This window comes from Petaurus breviceps, unplaced genomic scaffold (assembly GCF_028583685.1).
Source record: "Petaurus breviceps papuanus isolate PSGF00001 unplaced genomic scaffold, PetGlider_PUasm1.0 91041, whole genome shotgun sequence".
Taxonomy (NCBI): domain Eukaryota; kingdom Metazoa; phylum Chordata; class Mammalia; order Diprotodontia; family Petauridae; genus Petaurus; species Petaurus breviceps.
Window position 1 is genome coordinate 40,264,488 of NW_027187400.1, and position 24,524 is coordinate 40,289,011.

The following is a 24,524-nucleotide window of genomic DNA, read 5'->3' on the forward strand; positions in this document are numbered from 1 at the left end:
GGGGGGAGGGTGTCCTTCCCCTCACACAGCTCCAGCCTCTGCTTCCAAGTACAGAGAGGGGGCTGGGCAACAAAACCAACAAGATGGGGTCCCTGGGGATCCAAGGCACTTCATCCCACCCACCATAGTCACGAGTCCATCCTCCCCCTGGGTCCCCAACTGTGGGATGCAGCCAGGAAACACACTCAGTGCCCCTGCTTTGCTGCTCAGTTCTTATCTTTTCCTGTGGCTGAATTCTGAACTCCTGGGTTCCTTCTCCCACAGGCAGCAGCCACTCCTGGCTTCTGCCCAGGTCCCGATGCAGGCAGCTCACCGTTCCTGCTCTCAGCTCAGCGAAGTCTGCATGCAGGCCACTCTTCTCTCCTGGTCCATGGCTCCACAGAGTCACAGCTACCACAACTGGGAAACAAACAATTATCCCAGTCCCCATACTTTCCTTTTACTCTGCAGATCCTGTTCGTGACGCCATTTTGTAGCAGCAAGCACCCCGGCGTCCTCAGGGTTTGCTGCCAATACAGGTTCTTGGATCTGCTTTGATAAAGGAAAGCAACTCAAAATGGGTTAACAAGCTTACTTTAATCAGTCAGACATATATCATTTACCTTGTTCAGGGGAAAAGGTCAGCACCCCGAACTTCAAAGTATACAGGCAGAATTATCAAGACAGAAACAGATCAAGTAGACAGCTTTCCAAACTGTCCAGCCATTACATCCATACCTGATCAACATCTGGGTTTTTCAAAGCCTGGGGGGCTCCGGACAACGGCTTCCCAGAATCTATATCAAATCACAGAACACTTCTCAAAGTGAGCCCCCAAAACAAAGCTACACATCAGGGCTTATATAGCCTTCTCCTGGCTCAGAGAATGTAACAACCTTATTGACCCACTGGCCAATCAAAAAGTATCTACTGAAAAACAATCCTCCCACCCCAGGCTTCAGGTGCACTTTAGCCTAGGGGCAGGGAAGATCTTCCAAATTTGCATTCCCATTACAGCACCCCAGAAGAAGCACTCATTTTAGAGGGTCCTCTTACACACAGACACCTCTCTCAGTAGGCCTCCCCCTGCCCTTGTCCTGTCCTCCTGCCCTTTCTCAGAGGTGTCCTATACCGAGTGCCACCAGAGTTAGTGAGTTGGCCTAGGTGTCAATCCTCTGCCCCTTTATCAATGAGTCCCTCAGGGTGGGCAATGGAAGGCATCACATTGGGAGTCAGGATGTGGGTGGGACTCATCTGCTCCTTGCTTCCTGTGCCATTATGGGCAAATCGTGTGACCTTTCTGGGTCTCCCTTTCTTTGCCTGTAAAATGAGGGGGTTGGATGAGATATCTTCTGAGGTCCCTTCGTTCTGTGACCCTAAGGTCCATGGGGAGACCATTGGCTGAACCTCTGCTTTGGGCTTACAGCAGGGTTGGGCACAATGTGGTCCCTGCACCTGCCCTCAATGAGCCCTCTTGTTTAGTGGAATTTCATGGTTCCTGAGAAGCACGGGAGCCAAGGAGAGAAGGCTCCCATTTTCCTGGGGCCAGCAGGAGGGGTATAGCCCTATTATTATTTCCTCAAGATCTCCCCCTCATCCTTATCCCTCCTCCCCAAAAAAAGCAGGTCAGGTCCCCATTTGTTTTTGGCAACTGACCCAGGAAGACTAGAGCTTGCGTAAGAATATTGCTGCTGGTGGGCATCATATGTATGGTGCTAATGGGTCTGCAAAGCAAACAGACACCTCACAGGTCACTATTAAATCCTGAGCCCCATGAAAGCAAGGGCCCCCTGGAAGGAGAACCAAGTAGACCAACGTCAGGACAGCTCTGGACTCAGAAGCCGCTGCTCAAGCCCCTTTGGGCAACCATTAGTCAGTTGTGATTTACATCCCGTTCATTTCCAAGAGCAATTTGTTGTGGCCAGTTATCGTTAAACATGCATTTAAAAGAAAATGAATGAGAAAAAAATTATTGAGCTCACCAACTCCTAGGGAAAGAAGCAGTTTTTATAGGGAGAGACTTGGGCAAATAAATCAACGATAAGGTTAGCGCACCCCTCAGCATAGAGGAAGGTCTGTTCACCTCCCTCAGGGACCTGCTCTCCTTCTCTTCTCCATCAGAGATCTCCTCTGACAAAAAAAAAAAGCCTTTATCCTGAGGCAGGATGACAAGGGCTAGGCCATTAGGCCACCGAGCTCATTGGAAGTCTAGCTGTAGCCTCCCCAGGGGCCTTGGGGCTCCCTGTACCCCCAATGCATCATCATCCTCTGCATATTGATCTCTGATAGAATCTCACTATTAGGAGGGAATAAAATCCAGGTTCATTTTTGAGCTAATATATTTCATTTTTTTCTGTGGGAGATTTCTCTCCCCATATTAGAAGGAAGATCATATTTCTACGGGGAGAGGCAGAAAGGTCACCCCCAGTGTCTTGCATCTAGATCCCCAGTCAGGGTCAGACATGAGCCTCAGCTCCTTCTCACCCACCTGGCCTGCAGTGGCATCTCCTTCCTTGTTACAGGGAAGCAGGTCTTCTTTTCTTCTTCAGAAGACAGAGACCACCCCTTCAGGTGCTGGTTGTCAAAGCATCACACTTCATGAATGTGGCCTTGTTTAGTCTGCCATTCATTCACCAGCTTTTCAGCGTGCTCTGTTGTTTGGAATTAACCTTGGACTGAGAATCTCAGCCTTAAAGCAGCGGTTCTTCTGATCATCATCAGGCTGCCTTCTGCCCAGTGGTCCAACTTCTTAAGTCTCTGTTGTACTAACTGCCAGATACTTTGGGTGAATTTGTTATTCAGAAGATGTATCCTTCCTTCTCCTGGTGAGTTCTAAGCCAGGGACCCTTCGGACTACTTGTTTCTTCACCTAATCCTCAAGGGGGAGCAAGATCCAGAGAAGTCTAGGAGAAATGGAGTCTGGCCATTTACATGCCATGGATGCCCAGATGGGCAAACCCCTCTAGGACCTCTGGGGTACACCAGGAGCAGCATTTACTTCTGAAGCTGCCAGAAATGTTAAAGAGTTTTTGAAACAAACTTATTGATTAATAATTGAGGTACCCTTTCCCATGAGCAGGACTTGTGGTTTCCAAACCAGATGTCATCTGCCATTTGGAACAGAGGAAAGAGCCATGGAACCTACAGGGTATGGACAAGAGAAGAGTCCCAAGAGGTCCCTGTCCAGGTGAGTAAACGTAGCCACGGGAAGAAGAGTTGGTCCCTTAGGGCCGGTGGCACCTTTGAAATGCTAATCAGAGGGGGTGGCTAGGTGGTGCGGTGAATACAGCACCAAGTGGAGTCAGGAGGACCTGAGTTCAAATTCAGCCTCAGACACTTAACACTTACTAGCCACGTGACCTTGGGCAAGTCACTTAACCCCAATTGCCCTGCTTTCCCCCCCTCAAAAAAAAAACAAACTAAAAACAGATGGTCCCTCAATTTTCCCACCTCCTTCCTCTCTTGAAAGAGCCAACAATCATTCTTTTTTTCCTCAGAGTAATTCCTTTTATTTATTTTTCTATTTTTAAAAATATAGCTTTATTTATTTCATTAGATATTTTCCAATTACATGTAAAAAAATTAATTTATTTTAAAAAATTTTTGAGTTCCAAATTTTCTCCCTCCTTCCCCTCCCCTACTTTTTTTTATTTTTCAAATGCTTTATTAACTTATGATTTACATCATGCATTTCCACCAGATTTTGAGTTACAAATTTTCTCCCTGTTTTTCCCCTACCCACCGCCCCAAAATAGCAGTCCCACAGGATATCCCCTCCTCCAATCTGCTCTCTCTCATATCTTCTCCCACACCCCCTTCGACTTTTCCAGTAGGGCATGGTGGATCTCTATGCCCCAATGCCTATATATCTTATTTCCCAATTACATGTAAAATAGTATTAATAATAGTACATATATATAAATATAAAATTTTTTTAAACATTTGATTTTAAAACTTTTAATTCCAGATTCATTCCCTTCCTCCCTTGTCACCCACCCTTACTGGGAAGATAAGCAATTCAGTATAGGTTGTATATGTATAGCTAATGCAAAACATTAACATAGTAGATATATTGTAAAAGACTGACTATAGTTCCCTCCCTCCTATCCCACCTCCCACTTGTTCTATTCTCTATTTTGATCCCGTCCCTTTTCAAAAGTGGGTGCTTCCAACTTCCCTCCCCCCCAAGCCTGCCCTCCCTTCCATCATCCCCCCTCTCATCCCCTTCCCCCCTATACTCTGCTGTAGGATGAGATACCCTATTTAGTGTGTATTTCATTCCTTCCCCAAACCAAATTCAATGACAATAAGGTTGACCCATTCCCTTTTGCCTTCCTATTCTTCCCCTCCATTGTAACCATTTTCCCTTGCCTTTTCTATATGAGATAGTTTACCCCATTCTGTCTCTCCCCATCTCCTCTCATTATATTTCTCTCTCACCTCTTAATTTCACCTTTTAAGTATCATCCCTTCCTATTCAATTGGTCTGGTGCCCTCTATGTATTCCTGTAAACATATATACACACATTCACATATGTATTCAGTTGCCCAAATACCCTCCGATATAGACATATATGTATATTTCTATTCCCTTCAACTATTTTCATACTGAGAAAAGTTTCCTCAATTACAATTATCGTTTTTCCATGTAGGAATGTTAATAGTTCAACTTTGATAAGTTCCTTATGATTTCTTTTCCCTGTTTACCTTCTCATGCTTTTCTTACTTCTTGTATCTGAATGTCAGATTTTCTATTCAACTCTGGTTGTTTCATCAAGAATACTTGAAAGTCCTCTATTCCACTGAATGACCATATTTCCCCCTGAAATATGATACTCAGTTTTTCTGGGTAGGTGATTCTTGGTTTTAATCCCAGCTCCTTTGCCCTCTGGAATATCATATTCCAAGCCCTTGGATCCCTCATTGTAGAAGCTGCCAGATCCTGAGTTATCCTGATCATGTTTCCACAATATTCAAATTGTTTCTTCCTGGCTGTTTGTAATATTCTCTCCTTGATCTGGAAATTTTGGAACCTGGCTATAATATTCCTAGGAGTTTTCTTTTTGGGTTCTTTTTCAGGAGGTGATCGGTAGATTCTTTCAACCTCTGTTTGCCTTCTGGTTCTAAAACATCAGGGCAGTTTTCCTTGAGAATTTCTTGGAGGATGATTTTTTTTAGGATGATTTCTAGGTTCTTTCTTTGATCATGGCTTTCAGGTAGTCCAATAATTTTTAAATTCTCCCTCCTGGATCTATTTTCCAGGTCAGTGGTTTTTCCCATGAGATATTTCACATTGCCTTCTATTCTTTCATTTGTTGATCTGTTTTACAGCATCTTGATTTCTCATAAAGTCATTAGCTTCCATTTGCTCCAGTCTAATTCTGAAGCAATGATTCTCCTCAGTGAGCTTTTGAGATTCTTTTTCCATCTGGCAAATTCAGCTTTTTAAGGCATTCTTCTCTTCATTGCCTTTTTGAGCCTCTTTTGCCATTTGAGTTAGTCTATTTTTTAAGGTGTGATTTTCCTCAGTCAGGCTGTTGACTCTCATTTTGTAATTTTCTTGCATAGTTCTCATTCCTCTTCCCAATTTTTCCTCCACTTCTCTTATCTGCTTCTTAAGGTCCTCTATGGCCTGTAACCAGCTTGTATTTTCCTTTGAAGCTTTTGGTGCAGGAGTTCTGACTTCACTGCCTTCCTCCTGTTCCATGCTTTGATACTTTTTGTCCCCAAAATAGGAGTCTAATGTTGGATTCTTCTGTTTGCTTTGCTTGTTTTGCCTGATCATGTTACCACTCAATTACTTGACTTTTGGGCTTTTTGCCACAGTTGGACTCTGCCACCACACAGGGGAGCTTCACCCCAAATGCTGGGGTTTTCTCAGCTATAGGAGGTATTAGTTGGGTGCCCTCTCTGAGGCCTCCTCACACTCTGGTAAGCTGGACACACACCTCAGGACCTCCACCCTAGACCACAATCCAGATCCAAGCAGGTTAAAGCAAGAGCAATTACCCCTCAGACTGGTGCTTGGTCCCCCTACACTCTGCAGGCCACGAGCTGAAGCTGCCACATGGTGGTGGCTGTGCTGCAGCCCTCAGTGGTTTCTCGCCCCGGGGGCAAAAGCCAACGCACTCCCAACTACTCCCAAAGTCCACACTGCACTGACCTCTCACTTTGTCCTTAGCATCTGTGTGTTGATAATTTTGGAAATGGCCACAGCTGCTGGTGATCTGGAGTCCCTCCAGCAGGCGGCTGGTCAGGCCCACCCTGGGGCTAAAGCCTCATCATGGAGTTGGGCTTGGCTCCCAGAGCGCTGAGCTGGCTGATTCCTGTCGGCCTGCCAGGCTGTCCTCAGCGGGAGGACATCTGTATCATTATGTGGGTTCTGTAGCTCCAAAGTTTGTTCAAAGTCCTCTTTTACATGGATTGGGGAAGGTGGGAGCTGGAGCTGCTCGGAGGTCCTGTTTCTACTCTGCCATCTTGACTTGCCCCCCTCCTTTTTTTTTAAAGCATTTGAGGTTAAGTAACTTGCCCAAGGTTACACAGCCAGTTATTTTGTGTGGGTGTTAAGTATCGAGGCCGGAACTGATCCTGGGTCCTCCCGACTCTGGGGCCGGCACTCTTACTCATCCCCTACTTCTTAAGAAGATAAGCAGTATGATATTGAATATATATTTGAAGTTGTGAAAAATATATTTCAGCATTAACCAATCTTTCTGTAGGTTTATCTCACATGTTATATTGGTTCCCTCTACACTTCTGTCCCCTGCTTATTTTTCCTCTTTTGTGTCCTAGTTTTTCCAGGATTGCCTAATTGCACTGAATGAATTTCAGAGCTTTGAAAAACATACTCTGCCTAGGAATTATTTTCAATTTTATTATCCCCTTTCACCTTTTCTTTTAACACAATAAACAATGTATATATGTTGGGTCTTTTTTTTCATTCCTTTCAGACTCAGGGACCAGGCCTGACACCAAGGCATCAACTCCAAAGCAGAGAGTTTCTCAAGAAAGCCCTTTCCAGGGACTGATAATAGAAAGACTCCCAAGGAATAGTCCCTTGTACTCAAAGTTTAGGGGACGAAAAGCCAGAGAAAGTGAGGGCAGTTTAAACATAAGGCAGGGAAGTCAGAGAAAACCCTATGAGTGTAGCGAATGTGGGAAAGGATTTATTTACTGCTCTGAGCTCATTCGACACTGGAGAATTCATACAGGAGAGAAACCTTATAAATGCAACGAATGTGAGAAAACCTTCAGATACTGCTCATCCCTCACTCAGCACCAGAAAATTCATATTTTAGAGAAACCTTTTGAATGTAATAAATGTGGGAAAGCCTTTAGCGATAACTCGACCCTCCTTCGACATCAGAAAATTCATAATGTGGAGAAGACCTACAAATGTAGCGAATGTGGGAAGTCCTTCAGCTACTGCTCAGCCTTGATCCGACATCAAAGAATTCATACTGGAGAGAAGCCCTATGAATGCAGCGAATGTGGGAAGACCTTTGGGTACTGCTCATCCCTAATTCAGCATCACAGAATCCATACTATAGAGAAACCCTATAAATGTGATGACTGTGGGAAAGCCTTTACTGATAGCTCAAACCTTCTTCGACATCAGAGAGTTCATAATGTGGAGAAACCTTACAAATGTAATGAGTGTGGGAAGTCCTTTAGTTACTGCTCAGTCTTTATTCGACATCAAAGGATTCACACTGGAGAGAAGCCTTATGAATGTAATGAATGTGGGAAATCCTTCAGCCACAGCACATGCCTTACCCAACATCAGAGAACTCACACTGGAGAGAAACCATATGAATGCAGTGAGTGTGGAAAAGCCTTCAGCCAGAATTCTTCCCTTTATTATCATCAGAGAGCTCATACTGGAGAGAAACCATACAAATGTAATGTATGTGGGAAAGCTTTTAGTTACAATGCCTCCCTCACCCAACATAAGCAAACACATACTGGGGAGAAGCCCTATGAATGTAGTGAATGTGGAAAAACCTTCAGTCGAAGGACATATCTAACTGAGCATCAGAGGATTCATACTACAGAGAAACTCTTTGAATGCAGTGAATGTGGGAAGTCCTTCAGCCAGAACTCATCCCTTGCTGAACATCAAAGATTTCATACTGGAGAGAAACCCTATGAATGCAATGAATGTGGGAAAGCCTTCAGTCGGAGCACATTCCTTACCCGTCATCAGCAAACTCATAGTGGAGAGAAACCCTACGAGTGTAGTGATTGTGGTAAAGCCTTCAGCCAGAGACAGTCCCTTTATTACCATCAGAGAACTCACACGGGAGAGAAACCATATGAGTGTAATGAATGTGGGAAATCCTTCAGCCGGAGCACATTTCTCACTCAGCATCAGAGAATTCATACTGGGGAGAGACCCTATGGCTGTGATGAATGTGGGAGTGCCTTCAGTAGGCGTGCAGCCCTCACAAAGCATCAAAATCTTCACTGCAGAGGGTATCTGCAGTGAATTTGGGCTGGGCTTCATGTTGATTTAACATTTTGTTCATATTCATAAGTCAAGATATCACAGACTGGGACACTGGGTCTGTGTAGCCATGGTAGCCTTGTCCCAGGATTGTGTCCAGTAGTCTTTACCCAAGCCTGGGCCCCACCTGCCCCAGGTAGGCAGCAAAGGAGGGCAGAGTCAGGAGGCCCCTACCCCAGTACACTACAGGTTTCAGGTATAGTTCTACAGGTGGATTACCAGTATAGTGATTCACCCTTCTGATGCTGGACATCAAAGATTGTGTCCTGATCCACAAAAGATTTCATCATCTCAGCTTGGAGTGTTTGGACCAAGTAGAAATTACTGTGGCCAAGCAAGGGGACTTTGGGTTTGACACAGATGAAAAAAAGTTGTGTCCACAGGAGATTACCTTTTAGGCAAACAGGGTGTATATCAATAAAGTTTTTGACTTTTTTTAAAGGAAAAATCAAGACTGAGGTGATTCTAGCAAATGATTGGATGAGAGAACATGCTGCAAGATTTGCTGCTTTTGTTGGAGTATTTCTCTTGGAACTATATATTTAAGTCATCTGTATGTAGTCCTTTAAAAATAAATATCTAAAACCATTTTCTCATCCTTGATTCTGCCATGTTATTTTACATAACTTCCTTTCTATAGATGCTATTTAAGGTTTTAAAAGAGGCCTCGTTGTTAGAGGGTGTACATATCAGATACAGGTGACTTTTGGAGCTGAATATTTGAATCATTGGTTCTCAAACACATTTTGGGATTGGTTTTTTTTTTCTGTAGTGCGTCCATGCCTCCCTTGAATAAAATATAGGGGTTTTTTGTTTGTTTGTTGGTAAAGTGTCCCAGCGGGGAGTTTGAGAAATAGACCTCTTTCGCCTTTGTTTCCTTTCTCCTTAACGTCGAAGTTTCAAAGGGGCCTCTTGTAGCAGCAAGCACCCCAGCGTCCCTAGGATGGCTGCCAACACAGGTTCTTAGATCTGCTTTGTTAAAGGAAAGCAACTCAAAATGGGTTAACAAGCTTACTTTAATCAGTCAAATATATATCATTTACCTAGTTCAGGGGAAAAAAGTTCAGCGCCCCAAACTTCAGAGTATACAGAATTATCAAGACAGAGAAACATATCAAGTAGACAGATTTCCAAACTGTCCAACCATTACATCCATACCAAATCAACATCTGGGTTTTTCAAAGGGGGGGGGGCTCTCAACAATGGCTTCCCAGAGTCTCATCTGATCAAATCACAGAACACTTCTCAAAGTGAGCCCCCAAACAAAGCCTCAAATCAGGGTTTATATAGCCTTCTCCTGGCTCAGAGAATGTAACAACCTTCTGGACCCACGGGCCAATCTAAAAGTATCTACTGAAAAAGAAGCCTTTAGGTGCACTTTAGCCTAGGGGCAGGGAAGATCTTTAAATTTGCATTTCCATTACACCTCTTTGGACCCTCTCAAGGATCCCTTCTACAAACCGAAAAATGCCCTCAGCTTGAAGGCTAGTGTGGGAACACCCCCCCCTCTGGAGGTGATTCATTTCATTTGGGGATGTCTCTTATTATAAGAAATTCTCCTGAAATGGAGCCAGCGTTTCCACCTGTTACATCCAACCCTTCCAATAGCGCAAGATCTCTGTTTTATCCCCTGTACATGTAGGCCAGGATGGCATGAACGCAGCACCCTACAGCATTCTCATTTCGCCCACCCGAGCCTCTGCGCTCACTACTCGCCCTGAACGGGGTCGGGGGACATCTGTGCCTCTCCAGCGGGGAGACCCCAGTCTCTGGTCTTAGGCACCAAGGACTGAAATCTTTACTGAAAGGAATAGCAATGCCCTTTCAGCCCCTGCTTTTGTATCAGACTTCTTGTAGCTTTCACAAAGGGATACTGATTGAAAAGCTGGAGAAAGAATGGAAGTCACAAAGCATCTCCCCTCCAAGGACTACGGGGCGAGTGGGCTCCTGGACTACATTTCCCAGAATCCTTGTAGGTAGCCACATCCGGGCTCCCTTAGTCTGTTCCCAGAAAATCCCGCTGGCCCTGGCCGCTGAGGTCTCTGGGAAAACAAAAATGCGAGGCTTCGCACTCTGGAGGATTCTGGGACTTGTAGTGCATTGGAGACTCGCGCAGGCGCAGCGTTGCGGGGGGGGCAGAGCGGGGGTTGGGCTAGGATTGGGGAGGGGGCTAAGCTGTCCTCTTTGTCTGCTCTGATCGCCAGCGGCTGAGGTGACTTCGGCCCCCGGGCGCTTGGCGGGGAGGGGGGTCTTGCCCCTTCCCTCCTCTGGCCCACCTCAGGCTCTGACCCTGAACCCCACGGTTCGGTGGCCGCAGCCCGGCCTGGGGAAGGGGACGAGGAACTGCAGCGCCCCCCTCCTGCCCATTCCCCTTCTCTTCAAACCCCTCCCCCAACTATCTTTTCCCTTTCCCTAATTAATCCTCCCCCTCCCCAGTTCATCCTCCCTCTCCCCCTCCCCTCCTCTTCCCCAATCCCCCCTCTCCCTTCCCGTCTTTTCCCTCCCCCAGCTCATCCTTCCTCTCTTCTCCCTCCCCATCTCTTCCTCTTCCTCCCCCATTTTCCTCCCCCTCCCCACCTCTCTCTCTGTCACTCCCACACTCTCCCCCGCCCCATTCTCCCCTCCCACCCACCTGACCTTGGGTTTCCTTCTCCAAGCACATATGGAAGCCGTGGTGTTCTTGTCTGAGTGTCCACTTGTGTGTCTATACCCTACAGGTGTTTGCTGTGGAAGTGTGACTCTAAGGAAGGGGCCTGGGTTCAACAGCCGCCCAGGTCGCTTCTGATTGGGAGAAGGGTGAAGGCTGGAGCAGTCCGCACGTGTGTAACTTTTGGCACAAGTGTGGTCTGTGTTACATGAAGTCTTTCTGGTTAAACATGTACATAAGTGTCTTTGTGCATGATGCCATAGTTCCAGGAGCTCTGTGGATCTCCCCAGAGGCCGTTGCCACCTACCTGGTGCCCACCTGGGGGGCCCTTTGTACCTTGCAGGGGTTCAGCAGGGCTCGGGAGTAGATCTCATGACCGCGGCTGCTCGACCCTTCCAGCTGACATCTGTTTTGAAGAGCCCAGGCCCTGCCAAGGAGCCGTTGCTACCTAGATATACCCTCTTCAGCCCCCAGTTGGGTTATGGCCACCCCTCTGTCCCTCCAGGTCACAGCTTCCCCAGAACAAGTTGGGTTGCTGAGCCCAAAGGTGGAGGAAAATGACCCTGGGCCTCAGGGATTCCTCCAAGGAGGGGACCCAGCTGCCCCTGGGACCTCCTACCAGAGCTTCAAGACAAAGCCCAGAAATCCATGTGAAGGAGGAGAGAGTGGATCAAAGCAATCCTCAGCCACTTTGCCTGGGATGATGGGGACCTGCCGGAGGCCACAGCATCCAGAACATAAGGAATTGACCCAGATTCTTGAGAAGAAAGGTGAGACTGAGAAGAACAAGGGAGGTGGGTGGGGGTATGGGAATGCACATGGATGAGTAGATGGGGAGGGTTGGTCTTGGGAAGATAATGAGGGACTAGAGTGCTGGACTTGGGGAGATCTGGGTTCAGGTACTGCATCTAAAGTCCACTTAGCCTTTCAGTATCCCACTCCCACTACCAGACAATTCTCCAAGACAGGAATCCTTAACCTGCTTTGTGTCCTAGACCCCTTTGGCTGCAGTCTGGTGGAGCCTTATGGACCCCTTCTCCAAACCAAGGCTTTAAATGCTTTAAAGTGAAGTACATAGGATAACAAAGCAAACCAATTGTATTGAAATGCAGTTATCAAGATGGTTAAAAATAAAAAGCATTAAGGGCCCCCCAGATTAAGAGGCCAAGCTCTAAGACTGTAAATTACCTATGAGGTGAAGCTCTGCCGAGGGTGCGGGGGATGAAATCACAGCTCTGGACCAGAGCAGAAAAATGCCTCCCATCTCACCATGTAGTTTTGAGGTGCATATGAGATCGTGGCCAAGAAGTGTTTGACAAACTTTAAAAGACCTCTTCAGTGGCGATCATTATTGGAAAGAGGAGGGGAGCCTGGTCCCCCTGCATATGGTCCTTCCAGAGCCATTGTGGACAGCAATATACCCCTCCCCCCAAAAAAAGCTTTGGGGAGAACATTCTCCATTGAGATGACATCAGGGCAGTGCATAGAGTGCTGGTCCCAGAGTTGAGAAGACCCGAGTTCAAATCCACAGTCAGATATTGCCTTGCTGTATGACCCTGAGCAAGTCACTTAACCTCTGCCTCAGTTTCCTTTTCCATAAAATGGAGATAATCATACTGCCAAGGGTTGTTGTGAGAATCTCACAGTCTTTGAATTTGACTTTTCACATATCCTGTCTGTGTTGTGAGTTTTTCTTGGAACCAGATGTGGTTATCTCCACTTTACAAACAAGAAAACCCAAGACAATGTCATGCATTTTCAAGACCAGGACTTTTAGAGACAGGGAAGGAGCCTGGGGCTCCTGAACTTCCTTGCCTTTTCTGTTCCAAAGCCTCTCTCATTATGAAAGTGATCTCTTCACCAGGCCGATTTCTAACAAGAACTCAGAAAATTGATTCACATCTTGCAAGTTAGGAGAATGAAGAGATGTTTTTTTTCCTTATTAAATATGGAGGCATCCAACACCCTTCACACCATCAGACAGCCTTGAAAGAGAGCTTCAAATTTTCTTTCTGTGTCCCGACTTCCAGAGGCAACCTCTAGTTGTTCTCTTGGGAAAACAGAGTCAGGGTCTCCAAGGGTTGACCCCATTACCCTCTTCTCTCATTCTTGGCTCTGGTCAGACCTTCGGAACCAAAGAGGCCTTAGACCCAGGTGCGAATTTCCTTAGCCATAACCTCTGGTGGGTGGTCATCTAGCCTCTGCTAGAATAAATCCAGTGAAGAGGAACTCCGTGGATTGTTAAACTGCGCTTTCTATTGTTGGCCTCTTCTGATCATTGATCCCACATCTACCTTCCTGTTCCATGTGACTTTGGTCTAGTTATGCTGCTTGGAACCAGACAGAATACCTGTGGCTTCCTCCTTCAGGGAGTCAGTGACATCCCTTAGTTTTTCCTTCTTTATCCAGTTGAGAATCATGGACATTTGGAAGTGACCCTTCTGAGATCATCTGGTCTAACCATGTTGTGTTTTTTTTTTTAATCAGGGCTTAGTTTATTGGCACATCCCTCTACAGAGACAGGTGTTTTCCTCTCAAAAGCAAAACAAGTGAGACAGTTTCCAGTCTGCCATAACATATAACTGAAAAGCTTCACCTTGAAAATGTAGCATTTGTCAGGTTACATTACTCCTTTTTAACTTTCACTATTTTTACACTGCTGCCAGAAACTTTCTCAGCATTTGCTTTGAATTCAGTCTTCAGTGCATCTCTTACTGCTTTTGCACAGATCTGGGAATATCGGACATAGCTGAGTCCATCCTGTCTCCAATACGCCACCGTGGCTGCGGGGAAGGTAGGCGACGTACCAAGAGAGGGAGAAGTCAACCGGCTCAGGAAGGTCACGAGCCTAACTATGTTGTTTTAAGGAAGAGTAATGGAGGTCCAAGTTGGCCCAGAGTTGGGTCTTTGGCGGTCATCACTGTTCCTTAGTTCTCGAAACCATTCTTCATAACCACAGCATGTTTCCTAGACTTTGTCCTTACCCTCTCCTCTGCACAGTCTCTGGTTTGGCAGTGTATAAGGCTAGACAAAATATTCTGGATCTTTCAGCAATGGCAGAGGACACTGGGATTGCTGCCTCTTGGCCAGGATGCCATGCTGCGATTATCAGTCACACATTCCAAGGCTGTATAGTCCCATCTACCACTCTAACCACTGGGGCTATTATCAAGTCAAGCCCATGCAAACCACAGTAAAAAGATGTCTCTGTGGTTTTTAAAAATAAACTCTAGAGTTTAATCTTTGAGTTATTATACTCAAAGAGTCTTGGAATCTACTTCTGTGGAGTTTCATCTTGTTGGTTTGGGGCCATCATTCCTTTCTGTTGGGATCTTAATTCAGTTCACAAATACATTTCCTACTTTTATCACCTTGGTGTCAGACACACGTTTTCTAAGCATGTTTTTTCTGTCTCCATTCAAGGCCATTAATAAGAAACATTGATGAGAAGAAAACCAAGGTCAGGTATATACCCGAGTATATACCAGAGATTCCAGGTTGACACCAGCTTTGTTAAACCTCTGTTTTGGGGGACACTGATTCAGTGAGCCACAAATTGACTCATCATTCATTCCCCATTTCTACATCTTGTCTGCAAAGTTATTGTGTCACACTTTGTCAGCTGTTGGGCTGAAATACAGACAAGTATTTTAGTCTGGGGCCGGCCTCCTGATTTCCTTGCTCAATCACCATCTCCAGAAAAAGGAGGTGATGTTAGCTTGTCTTGAATTGTTTTCTGTAAAGCTATTCCTGGTTCCTCATAAATCATGGTTTTGTTTTCTTAGGGCTCATCATGGACTGTCCTCAAGTTATGCTGATGATTAAAATCAAGGTCATTAGTCTTGAGTTCCACATTTCCTTTCTTTTGCTTTTTTTGTTTTTTAAATCAGTCTCTAGTCTCCTGGATTTTCCCTGCTTCTCTATTCCTTCCTGAGGATTACTGATTTTTCTTCAGAGCCTATCTGCAGCTGCTTCAGGCTCCAAGCAGGGAGTTTTTCTAGACTTGAGGAGATGATGTCCTCCCAAAGCTCCAAAGGGCTCCCCACCATCTTGGACTCAAATTCCTTAATTGTGTCTATTTTGTATTTTCTCGTGTAATCTGTTCTTTTTCATGGAGAAGATTAGAGAAAAAGAGGAATTTATAAGTCATGCTTTCTCCCCTTTGCCTCTTGACATACAATCTGTTGGATACAGAGGACCTATTCCTCCCGTGTTCTCTCCTCCAGTGTCCTCATTGTCTCAAACGTTTTCCCCAGGCCTGGGCTCCCGTTCAGGTTGACATCCCCAACCATTTAACAATAACCATAACAGATGGTTACTTAGCCCTTCATAAAGTTTTATGGAGAACTTTACACACAACATTGTCCCATCTCTGCCATCTCCCTTCTGAGAAAGACAGTCCTAGGTGGGTGGCTAGGTGGTGCAGTGAATAGAGCACCAGCCCTGGAGTCAAGAGGACCTGAGTTCAAATCCGACCTCAGGCACTTGACACACTTACTAGCTGGGTGACCTTGGGCAAGTCACTTAACCCCAATTACCCTGAAAAAAGCAAAAAAAAAAAGACAATCCTAGGTGCTTAGAGGACCTCAGGCTGAGTGTAAGAAGGTACCTTAGAGGTCCCTCCTTTGACAGCTGAATCAGCTAAGATGCAGAGATGGAAAATGACTCACCCAAGATGCCAGTGGCATTTTGTGTCTCCTGTGTTCAAAGTTTGGGTACAAAGAAGAGGAGGGAGGACCTCCGGGTTCCTCACCCTCCAGCTATTCTTCCAGAGGCTGCCCAGAGAGCAGATCTCCATCACCAGGGTACCTTCAGTCAGCACAAGTGTTTATGTGCCAGGCACTGTGCTAAGAGGTAAAGGAGACAGTATACATGAGGAATACTGGATAAAAGTGAGAAAAGCCGTGCCCTCAGGGGGGTTCCATTCTATAATATTTTGTTTCTGCTGTTTGGAGCAAGGGATAGTGCTTGTCCTGGAGTCAGGGAAGCTCATCTTTCTGAGTTCAAATCAAGCCTAACCCTTATAAGCTGTGTGATCCTGGGCAAAGCATTTAACCCTATTTGCCTCAGTTTCCTCATCTGTAAAATGAACTAGAGAATGAAATAACAAGCCACTCTAGTACCTTTGCCAAGAGAATTCCAGATGAGATCACGAAGAGTTGAACATAAATGACTGAACCAACACCATCTCTTTGATCCGTATTGGGAAATTTCCTTTAGCTAGCTCAGAGATCCATTAATCAATAAACACTTATTGAGCACCTACCACATGCCAGGTACATTGTTATATCTTGCTGCAAAGATATCGATGCATTTTTGTCCTTCCTTAATTGCCCAACCACCCAGCTCTCCATGGCCGGTGTAAAACTGAAGCTTCAGGTCCATGTTAGTGATCACCAAGCCCTTGCTGTGTTCAAGGGCTGCACCAGAGAACCCCTCTGACATTTCTCTTTCTGGAGGAGTTGGAGATTTCTGTGCTGAGTACTAGTCTCCTTCATGGTCATTTATCTTTCCCCAGCTGTGCTGTCTCAGGATTCACCCTTTCCTGCAGTGGGGAGCACCAAGGAAGAGGGAATGGCTGCTGGGCGGCTGGCAGCCGACTCTCAGGTGAGGTGGGATTTTTCTCTCCTGTCTGAAATGCCAGCAGGTGTACACACCTCTTTCTTGTGCTCAAGTTTCTTTGCCCAGACAGTCCTCACTCATACAGAGACAGGAACCTTCATCCCTCATCCTTAGGACACAGGGCCTTCTCATTTAATGTTTTGTTTTTTCCCAATCATGTGTAAAAACAATTTTAACATTCTTTTTTTTTTCAAATTTTGAGTTCAAAATTCTCTCCCTCTTTCCTCTCCCTACCTCATTGAGAAGGCAAGCAATTTGACATAGGTTATACATATGTGGTCATGCAAAATATATTTACACACAGGTCATTTTTTAGGGAAAAAAAAAGAAAATTAAAAAAAATAAAGAAAAAGTATCTTTGATCCACATTTAGGCTCCACCAGTTTTTCTCTGGAGATGGACAGCCCCTTTCATCATAAATTCTACAGAATTGTTTTGGATCACTGTATTGCTGAGAATAGCTAAGTTATATTCATAGTAGATCATCATTCAATGTTACTGTTTCTGTGTATAATGTTCCTCTGGTTCTGTTCATTTCACTTTGCATCAGTTCATGTAAGTCTTTCCATGTTTTTCTGAGAGCATCCTGCTCATTTCTTAAAGTACAATAGTATTCCATCACACTCACATACAACAACTTTTTCAGCCATTCCCCAATTAATAGACATCTCATCAATTTCCAATTTTTTGCCACCACTAAAAGAGCTGCTATAAATATTTCTGTACACATAGTTCCTTTTCCTTTTTTTTAAATTTCTTTGGGATACAGACCTAGCAGTGGTATTGCTTGGTCAAAGAGTATGCATGGTTTTATAGCCCTTTGGGCACAGTTCCAAATTGCTCTCCAGAATGGTTGAATCAGTTTACAACTTCACCAATAAATAGTACATTACTGTTTTAATTTCCCCACATCCCTTCCAACATTTGTCATTTTCCTTTTCTGTCAGATTAGCCAATCTGACAGGTATGAAGTAGTAGCTTGCAGTTGTTTTAATTTGCATTTCTCTTGTCAATAGTAATTTAGAGCATTTTTTAATATGACTATAAATAGCTTTTATTACTTTGTCTGAAAACTGCCTGTTCACATCCTTTGATCATTTATCAATTGAAGAATGACTTTTATTCCTATAAATTTGACTCAGTTTTCTGTATGTTTGAGAAATGAGTCTTTATCAGAGAAACTCACTGTAAAAATGTTTTTCACAGTAATGATTACCAACTATGTATTTCACTCTATTCTGTTTTCTCCATTTATCTGACTCTCTCCTTCTACCCTGTTCTCCCTCAAAAGTGTTTTGCTTCTGACTTTTACCTCCCCCAAACTGCCCTCCCTTCTGTCAGCTCCCCCCCACACTTCTCTTATCTCCTTCCCTTCCTACTTTCCTGTATGGTAAGATAGATTTCTATACCCAACTTAGTGTGTATATTATTCCCTCTTTGAGCCAATTCTGATGAGAGTAAGGTTAATGTGCTCCCTTTCCTGCTTCCCACACTTTCCCCTCTACTGTAAGATCTTTTATATCCTATAACTTAGCCTATTCTACCTGTCCTTTCCCCCTTCTCCCAGTGCATTCTTCTTTCTCATCCCTTAATTTAATTTTTTAAAGATAATCATACCATTCAACTCACACTTCTGCTTTCTGTCTATGTCTTTCTAACTGCCTAATAATGAGAAAATTTTTAGGAGTTACAAATACCATTTTCCCATGTAGAAATATAAACAGTTTAGCCTTATTGAATCCCTTGTGATTTCTCTTTCCTATTTGCTTCTTTTTCATTTTGTATTTGAAAGTCATATTATCTGTTCAGCTCTAGTCTTTTCATCAGGAATGCTTAAAAGTCCTCTGTTTAATTGAATATTTATTTTTTCCCTTGAAGAATTATACTCAGTTTTTCTGGGTAGGTGATTCTTGGTTGTAATTCTAGCTCTCTTGCCCTCTAGAATATCAGATTCCAAGCCCTCTGATTCTTTAATGTAGAAGCTGCTAAATCTTATGTTATCCTAACTGTGGCTCCACAATATTTGAATTATTTCTGTTTGACTGCTTGCATTATTTTCTCCTTGATCTGGGAGGTCTGGAATTTGGCTATAATATTACTGGCAGTTTTCATGTTGGGGTCTCTTTCAGGAGGTGATTGGTGAATTCTCTTAATTTCTATTTTACCCTCTGGTTCTAGAATATCAGGGCAGTTTTCCTTGTTAATTTCTTGAAAGATGATATCTAGGCTCTTTTTTTTTTATCATGGCTTTCAGGTAGTCCAGAATTTTTTAAATGATCTCTCCTGGATCTATTTTCCAGGTCAGTTGTTTTTCTGAGGAGATATTTCACATTTTCTCCTATTGTTTTCATTCTTTTGATTTTGTTTGATTGTTTCTTGATACAATAAAATCATTAACTTCCATTTGCCCAATTCTGATTTTTAAGGAATCATTTTCTTCAGTGAGTTTTTGTACCTCTTTTTCCATTTGACCAGTTCTGCTTTTTAAAGGCCTTCTTCTCTTCATTAGATTTTTGTGCCTCTTACCATTTGTCCTAGTCTGTTTTTTTAACGTGTTAACTTTCTTCATTATTGTTTTTATGTCTCCATCACCAAGCTGTTGACTTGTTTTTCATTATTTTCTTGCATCACTCTCATTTCTCTTCCCAATTTTCCCTCTACCTCTCTTACTTGATTTTTAAAATCCTTTTTGCGCTCTTCTATGACCTGAGACTAATTCATATTTTTCTTTGAGGCTTTGGATACAGGAATTTTGACTTTGTTGTCTTCTTCTGAGTATGTATTTCAATCTTCCTTGTCACCATAGTAACTTTCTATGGCCAAATTTTTTTCCTTGACTTTTAACTATGGCCTAAGGTGGGGCTCTGCTTCCCAAGTGGAGAGGGCACCACCCAAACTAAAAGGTTTTTTTTGTGTGTGTGTAACTGTTTTCAGAGGTAATTCTGGGGATCTTTAAGTTTTTGGCTCTCCCAAGGTGGCACGATCTAGGTGTGTCTTCTGCTGTCCTGTACTGTACGCTGGTTTGTGAGTGACCACAAGTACTCTTTTCAGCCCTGGAACTGTGACCAGGGGCCCTGCTCCCCTGCGGCCTCAAGCTCTGCTGTGCTAGTGCTTCTTCCCTCACTGGCACTAAGACCCAGGACTGGGACCCAGATCACAGTGTGGACAATGAGACAGTGAGACAATGCTGGCGCCAGCAAAGGGACCCCTGTCGATCTCCTTCTGACCCACTGTCTAATCCCTTCACCGTCTGTGGGCTGTGGTCTGGAAGCCTCCAACACTTCCACTGATCCATTCTCCCTGAGGCCTGCCCTTGGTTTGCTGGGGCCTTGTCTGTGCTAGATTGTGCTCTGCTCCCCTCCTGGTGCGATAGACCTTTCCTGCCCACCTTCCAAGTTGTCTTGGGCTAGAGCATTGTTTCACTCAGCCTTTTTGTGGGCTCTGCCGCTCTGGAATTTGTGTAGAGTCCTCATTTACAGTTATTTGGAGGGGTTTAGGGAGAGCTCAGGTGGGTCCCTACCTTTACTCCTCCATCTTGGCTCCACATCTGAGAATGGATTCTCCAGGCAAGTCTCTACACTCAGCATTCACTCATTTACCTCACTGATGTTGCTGTGACCTCTAATGGAGGCAGCATGATCCAATGCAAACAGCCTTGGCTTTGGAGTCTGACTTTGCCACTTATTACCTTTGTGACCTTGGACTTAACTTTAATGTCTATGGCTCTTCTTTTCTTCTTTTCTGAAACAGAAGGGAGAGGGTTGGTACTGAAATAGCTGACCCCTCAGGTCCCTGGCCACTCTTTATCAATGAAACTAAGTCTGTGCTGGTGCTGTGGATGTATGAGATAATTAAAGATCAGCAGCCTTTTCTTGGCTGCCTGGTATGGGGCAGGTCCTTTGCTAGGCGCAAAGGAGGGAATACCGAATCAATACACAGCCCCTGCCCTCCAGGACAGTCTACCCTGAAACACCATCCCTTTCCTCTAGGGACTGAACATGACACACATGTGTTAATACGCAGAAGCACATATGTGTACAATACTTTGATGCTGAAGGAGGTCTTTCCTCACCACTGTCCTGTGAGGTCAGTGATACAAATACTGTCCTCATTTTATAGGCAAGCAAACCAAGGCTTCATGAGGGAGGGCCTTGCTGTGATCATAGGATAATGAAGTCGTAAGAGTTGTGATTAGGGAGCTCAGAGGCCTCCCCTTCTGAGGCTGTGAGCTTCTTGAAGGTTGGCCCATCTTTTGTTTAGTCATTGTCAGTTGTGTCCAATGCTTTGTGATGCCTTTTTGGGAATTCCACTTTACAGATGAGAAAACTGAGGCAAACAGGGTTAAGAGACTTGCCCAGGGTCACACAACTAGTAAATGTCTGAGGCTTGAACTCAGGGTTTCCTGACTCTAGGGCTGATGATCTGTGCACTAGGGTGCCCCCAGCTGCCAGTGGACACGGTAAATGTTTATTAAATGACCATCGGGCTGATTTTTCCTGACCAGAAATCCCTTCTGTGACATCCCCAACAAGTGGTTATTTAGGTTTTGCTTTGAAGACCTCTGGAGGTGGGAAACACACTACGTCTCCTGTCCCAGCGTACGCCATTGAGGGACAGGCCTAATTGTTGGAGACCTAAGGCTGTAGCTCACTCCTTCTCCAGAGTACAGAGGCGCCTCATGGAAGACAGTGTAGTTATCCCTCCCAAATGTTATAAACATTAAATTTTATCAAACCTTTCTACTTTTGCCTCCAGAATTTCCTTCTTGAGAGTTCCCTGTCTGTCTCCCACATGACCACCCTTGATGACTGCTTTCACATCACCCTTTGGTCTTCAGGCTGACATCACCAGCTTCCCCACCCAATCCTGGGAGCCCCGTTTTCCAGGCCTCTTACCTCCTTTCTCCCCCTACTGGATGTCTTTCACCTTGCCTTGGCCTTCCTCTAGGTATGGGCAGATTAGGGCAGAGGGCAAGGTTCATGGTGATCATACCACCTCTCTCATTCAGGATACGGCATATTCCTTGATGCAGCTTGGGGTGGTTTTTGTCTTTTTGGCTCATGATCCTTCTTAGGCCTTTGTAAGATATCAGGCATTTAGCACCCATCATTTTTCCAAACTCTTTGAAATCTGATTTCCCCAAATCTAAAGATCACATCGTAGTGTGAACAGCTCTCCTCTTCTCTAAATGAACTCTGGTATAGTTTCTAAAGCTTTCACAGCTACTTAAGTGTCAGTTGGGATAAAAAGAATCACAGATCCCATACAAGCACTTGTGGTAGTAAGGCATATTAGTTACAGGACAACCTCTATTTCATTCCACAGAAAACACATAAAAGACTCATGTGGTCACCCCTAAATAATCAGTTCACTGTTTTACCTCATCTTCTCCCACTGTCCCCCACTTAATTCCCCAGACTCATGATGCCAACCTGTGGATTTCCAACCCCTTAGAAAGTAATCCAGTTTGGGGTTTGCTGGAGAAGTCAGTCCCACTTTTACCCTAGGGATATGTACCAGCTTGTAGCTTTCTCTGCTTCCCGAGGTCAAGGACTGTATTTAGTACAGCAGGAAGCACATAGCAGGCACTCAATAAAGACATGACTTAAAATACTCAGAGCCTTGGATGATGTCAGAACCATTTCTTCACACCTTGGCCCCTGTCACTGCCCTCCCCCAAGGACACATGGTCCCTGGGCAAGCCAGAATGCATCTGATGTTTCAGGAACCAGTGACGTTCAAGGACGTGGCCGTGGACTTCAGCCAGGATGAATGGGGGCACCTGAACCCTGCCCAGAGGCACCTCTACAGGGACGTGATGCTGGAGAATTACAGGAACTTGGTGTCACTGGGTAAGGGCAGTTTTCTCTGAGACTCAGAACCTGCTTTTGGGTACATCGGCCTCCTCAGTTATTGTTAGCTATGGGTCCTCTGGAGATCATCTGTCTTCCTGATATTGGGTTCCAAGGTCATATGTCCAGTCCATTTGTGGCCCATACCAATGTATTTCTACTTCTGTTCCCAGGAAGAAAGCCCTGTGCTTTGTAGAATTAGAACTGGCCAGATTAATTGGGCTGCCCAGTGAACTATCCCCTTGTTATTCTCTTTCCCCAGGGTCCTTCCCAGTGAGGAGGGCTTTGCAGGGGGTGGGTTCCCATCCTGCTTGGATCTGAACCCAAAGAGCACCGAGGTGCTCTCTCCCTACCCCAACCTCCAGAGCTCCTTTGTACCACCCTGCGGGCTGTAGCCTCTCTTCCCTCAAGGCCAAGGGGCTGGCACTGAGCTCTCGGCTGACTCCCTTTTCCCTGATCATAAGTGGACACATCCCATTTCTCTTCCCATGAGCAGGGCTGGCCCAAGCCCAGCCTGATATAATCTCTCACTTGGAACGAGGGGACGAACCGTGGAGGCTGGAGAGAGGAGACCTCAGAGGCCGCCATCCAGGTGAGCAAATGAAGAATCCAGGGAGGCAGGGAGTGTTGAGAGTGACAGCGTGACAGGGAAGGGCCACACCTTTAAAGGCCGGAGTGGGGAACGCTGCTCAATGTCCCCAAGCCTAAGGGGCCTGGGAGAGTGTTAGGGGTAAGTGTAGTCATGGACTGAAGTGAACATGAAGGGATCTTTACCTCCACTTCTGTCTTCTCATTCTTTAGGAGCATCCCCCCCTCCTCAGCACCCCCTCCTCAGCATCCCCTCTCAGCATCCCCCCTCAGCACCCCCTCCTCTATATCTCCCCAGCACCCCCCTCTTCTACATCCCCCCTCCTCAGCATCCTCCTCCATGTACTCTGTGGATCACACTCCAACAGCTATTGTTCCCTGGCCCTGCCAGGTCTGGTTTTTGTTGCAGACTCACCATCTCTGCCTTTAAACATCACAGGTCGCTCCATTTAAAAAAATAAAACAGACAAAACAAAAACATATTTTACTTGACTCTGTTACCTCCTTTTCTTCTTCCTTCTACTGTCTAACCATGAGAGTGAATTTCTGGACTCTCTGCCTCCCAGATCCCTTTCCTAACACCCTCTTCATCCTGGCTTCCATCTTCACTACTCTGCTGACAGCATTATCTCAGGCCTGCCCAGAACTTATTGGTCTTTCCTCAGTCTTTGTCCTCCTAGACACATGACAGTACTGAACAGGTTCTGTCTTAAAAAAATAAATAAAAACAACCCACCCCCTTCACTGGCCTGTGTAACCCTCAGAATCTGCTGGGCCTCTGTCTGCTGCTGTCCTTCAGTATCTTTGAATTCAAGGTGCAGACCCTCCAGAGGCCATTCTTGACCTTGTAGTTGCTGTTCCTGGACTTACAGTGGGATCCCCTGGATCTGGGTGGGAGAGGCCATTGCCCAGGGGAGCCCTGAGAGGAAAGACAGAGACTGTTATGTCTGTACAAGGATGCCCTTGTCCTAATGGAGTGGAGCTTTGCTTTTGTTTTTTGTTTTAATCTCAACAAATACTGAAATAAAATGAGGAGCAGATTCCTTAAGAGAACCTGCCTTGAGACCGCACACAAATGTTAAAGTGGACATTTGCACTAGCGTTGCTCTACACACACACACACACACAGGCTTTCGCCACACAATGACAATAGCAGCTGATGTGCCCTCCGTCCCTTTCCCAGATCCTCCATCCTTACTCTTTCATGCACTAGTTCTTTGTAGGTAGTTTGTGGTTGTGCTTTTTTTAAATCATAGTAAAAGTTTATTCTTTCCATACATTCTTTGTTCAGCCTCACTTTTTTCTTTTCTGATTTCTTTCTTTGTATTCA

At 45.0% G+C, this 24,524-nt stretch overlaps 2 protein-coding genes across 5 annotated transcripts in view; both read left to right on the plus strand.

Moving 5' to 3' along the window:
* The window catches only part of LOC138154540 (cytochrome c oxidase subunit 7A1, mitochondrial-like), a 259,360-nt gene that overhangs the window by 159,064 nt on the left and 75,772 nt on the right, over nucleotides 1-24,524 (plus strand). The gene's annotated exons all lie outside the window — the stretch shown is intronic.
* The window catches only part of LOC138154020 (zinc finger protein 850-like), a 78,531-nt gene that overhangs the window by 22,527 nt on the left and 31,480 nt on the right, over nucleotides 1-24,524 (plus strand). The window contains exons 1-5 of one of the 3 annotated variants that reach the window (XM_069078455.1): nucleotides 10,614-10,697; nucleotides 11,638-11,902; nucleotides 16,651-16,739; nucleotides 22,480-22,606; nucleotides 23,103-23,198. In XM_069078455.1, coding sequence (XP_068934556.1) covers nucleotides 11,833-11,902; nucleotides 16,651-16,739; nucleotides 22,480-22,606; nucleotides 23,103-23,198 — 382 coding nt within the window. In that variant the 5' untranslated portion in view covers nucleotides 10,614-10,697; nucleotides 11,638-11,832. Of the gene's footprint in view, nucleotides 1-3,058; nucleotides 3,167-6,929; nucleotides 8,420-10,613; nucleotides 10,698-11,202; nucleotides 11,903-16,650; nucleotides 16,740-22,479; nucleotides 22,607-23,102; nucleotides 23,199-24,524 lie in introns of those variants that run through there. The other 2 variants (XM_069078450.1, XM_069078456.1) reach the window with 2 other exon arrangements.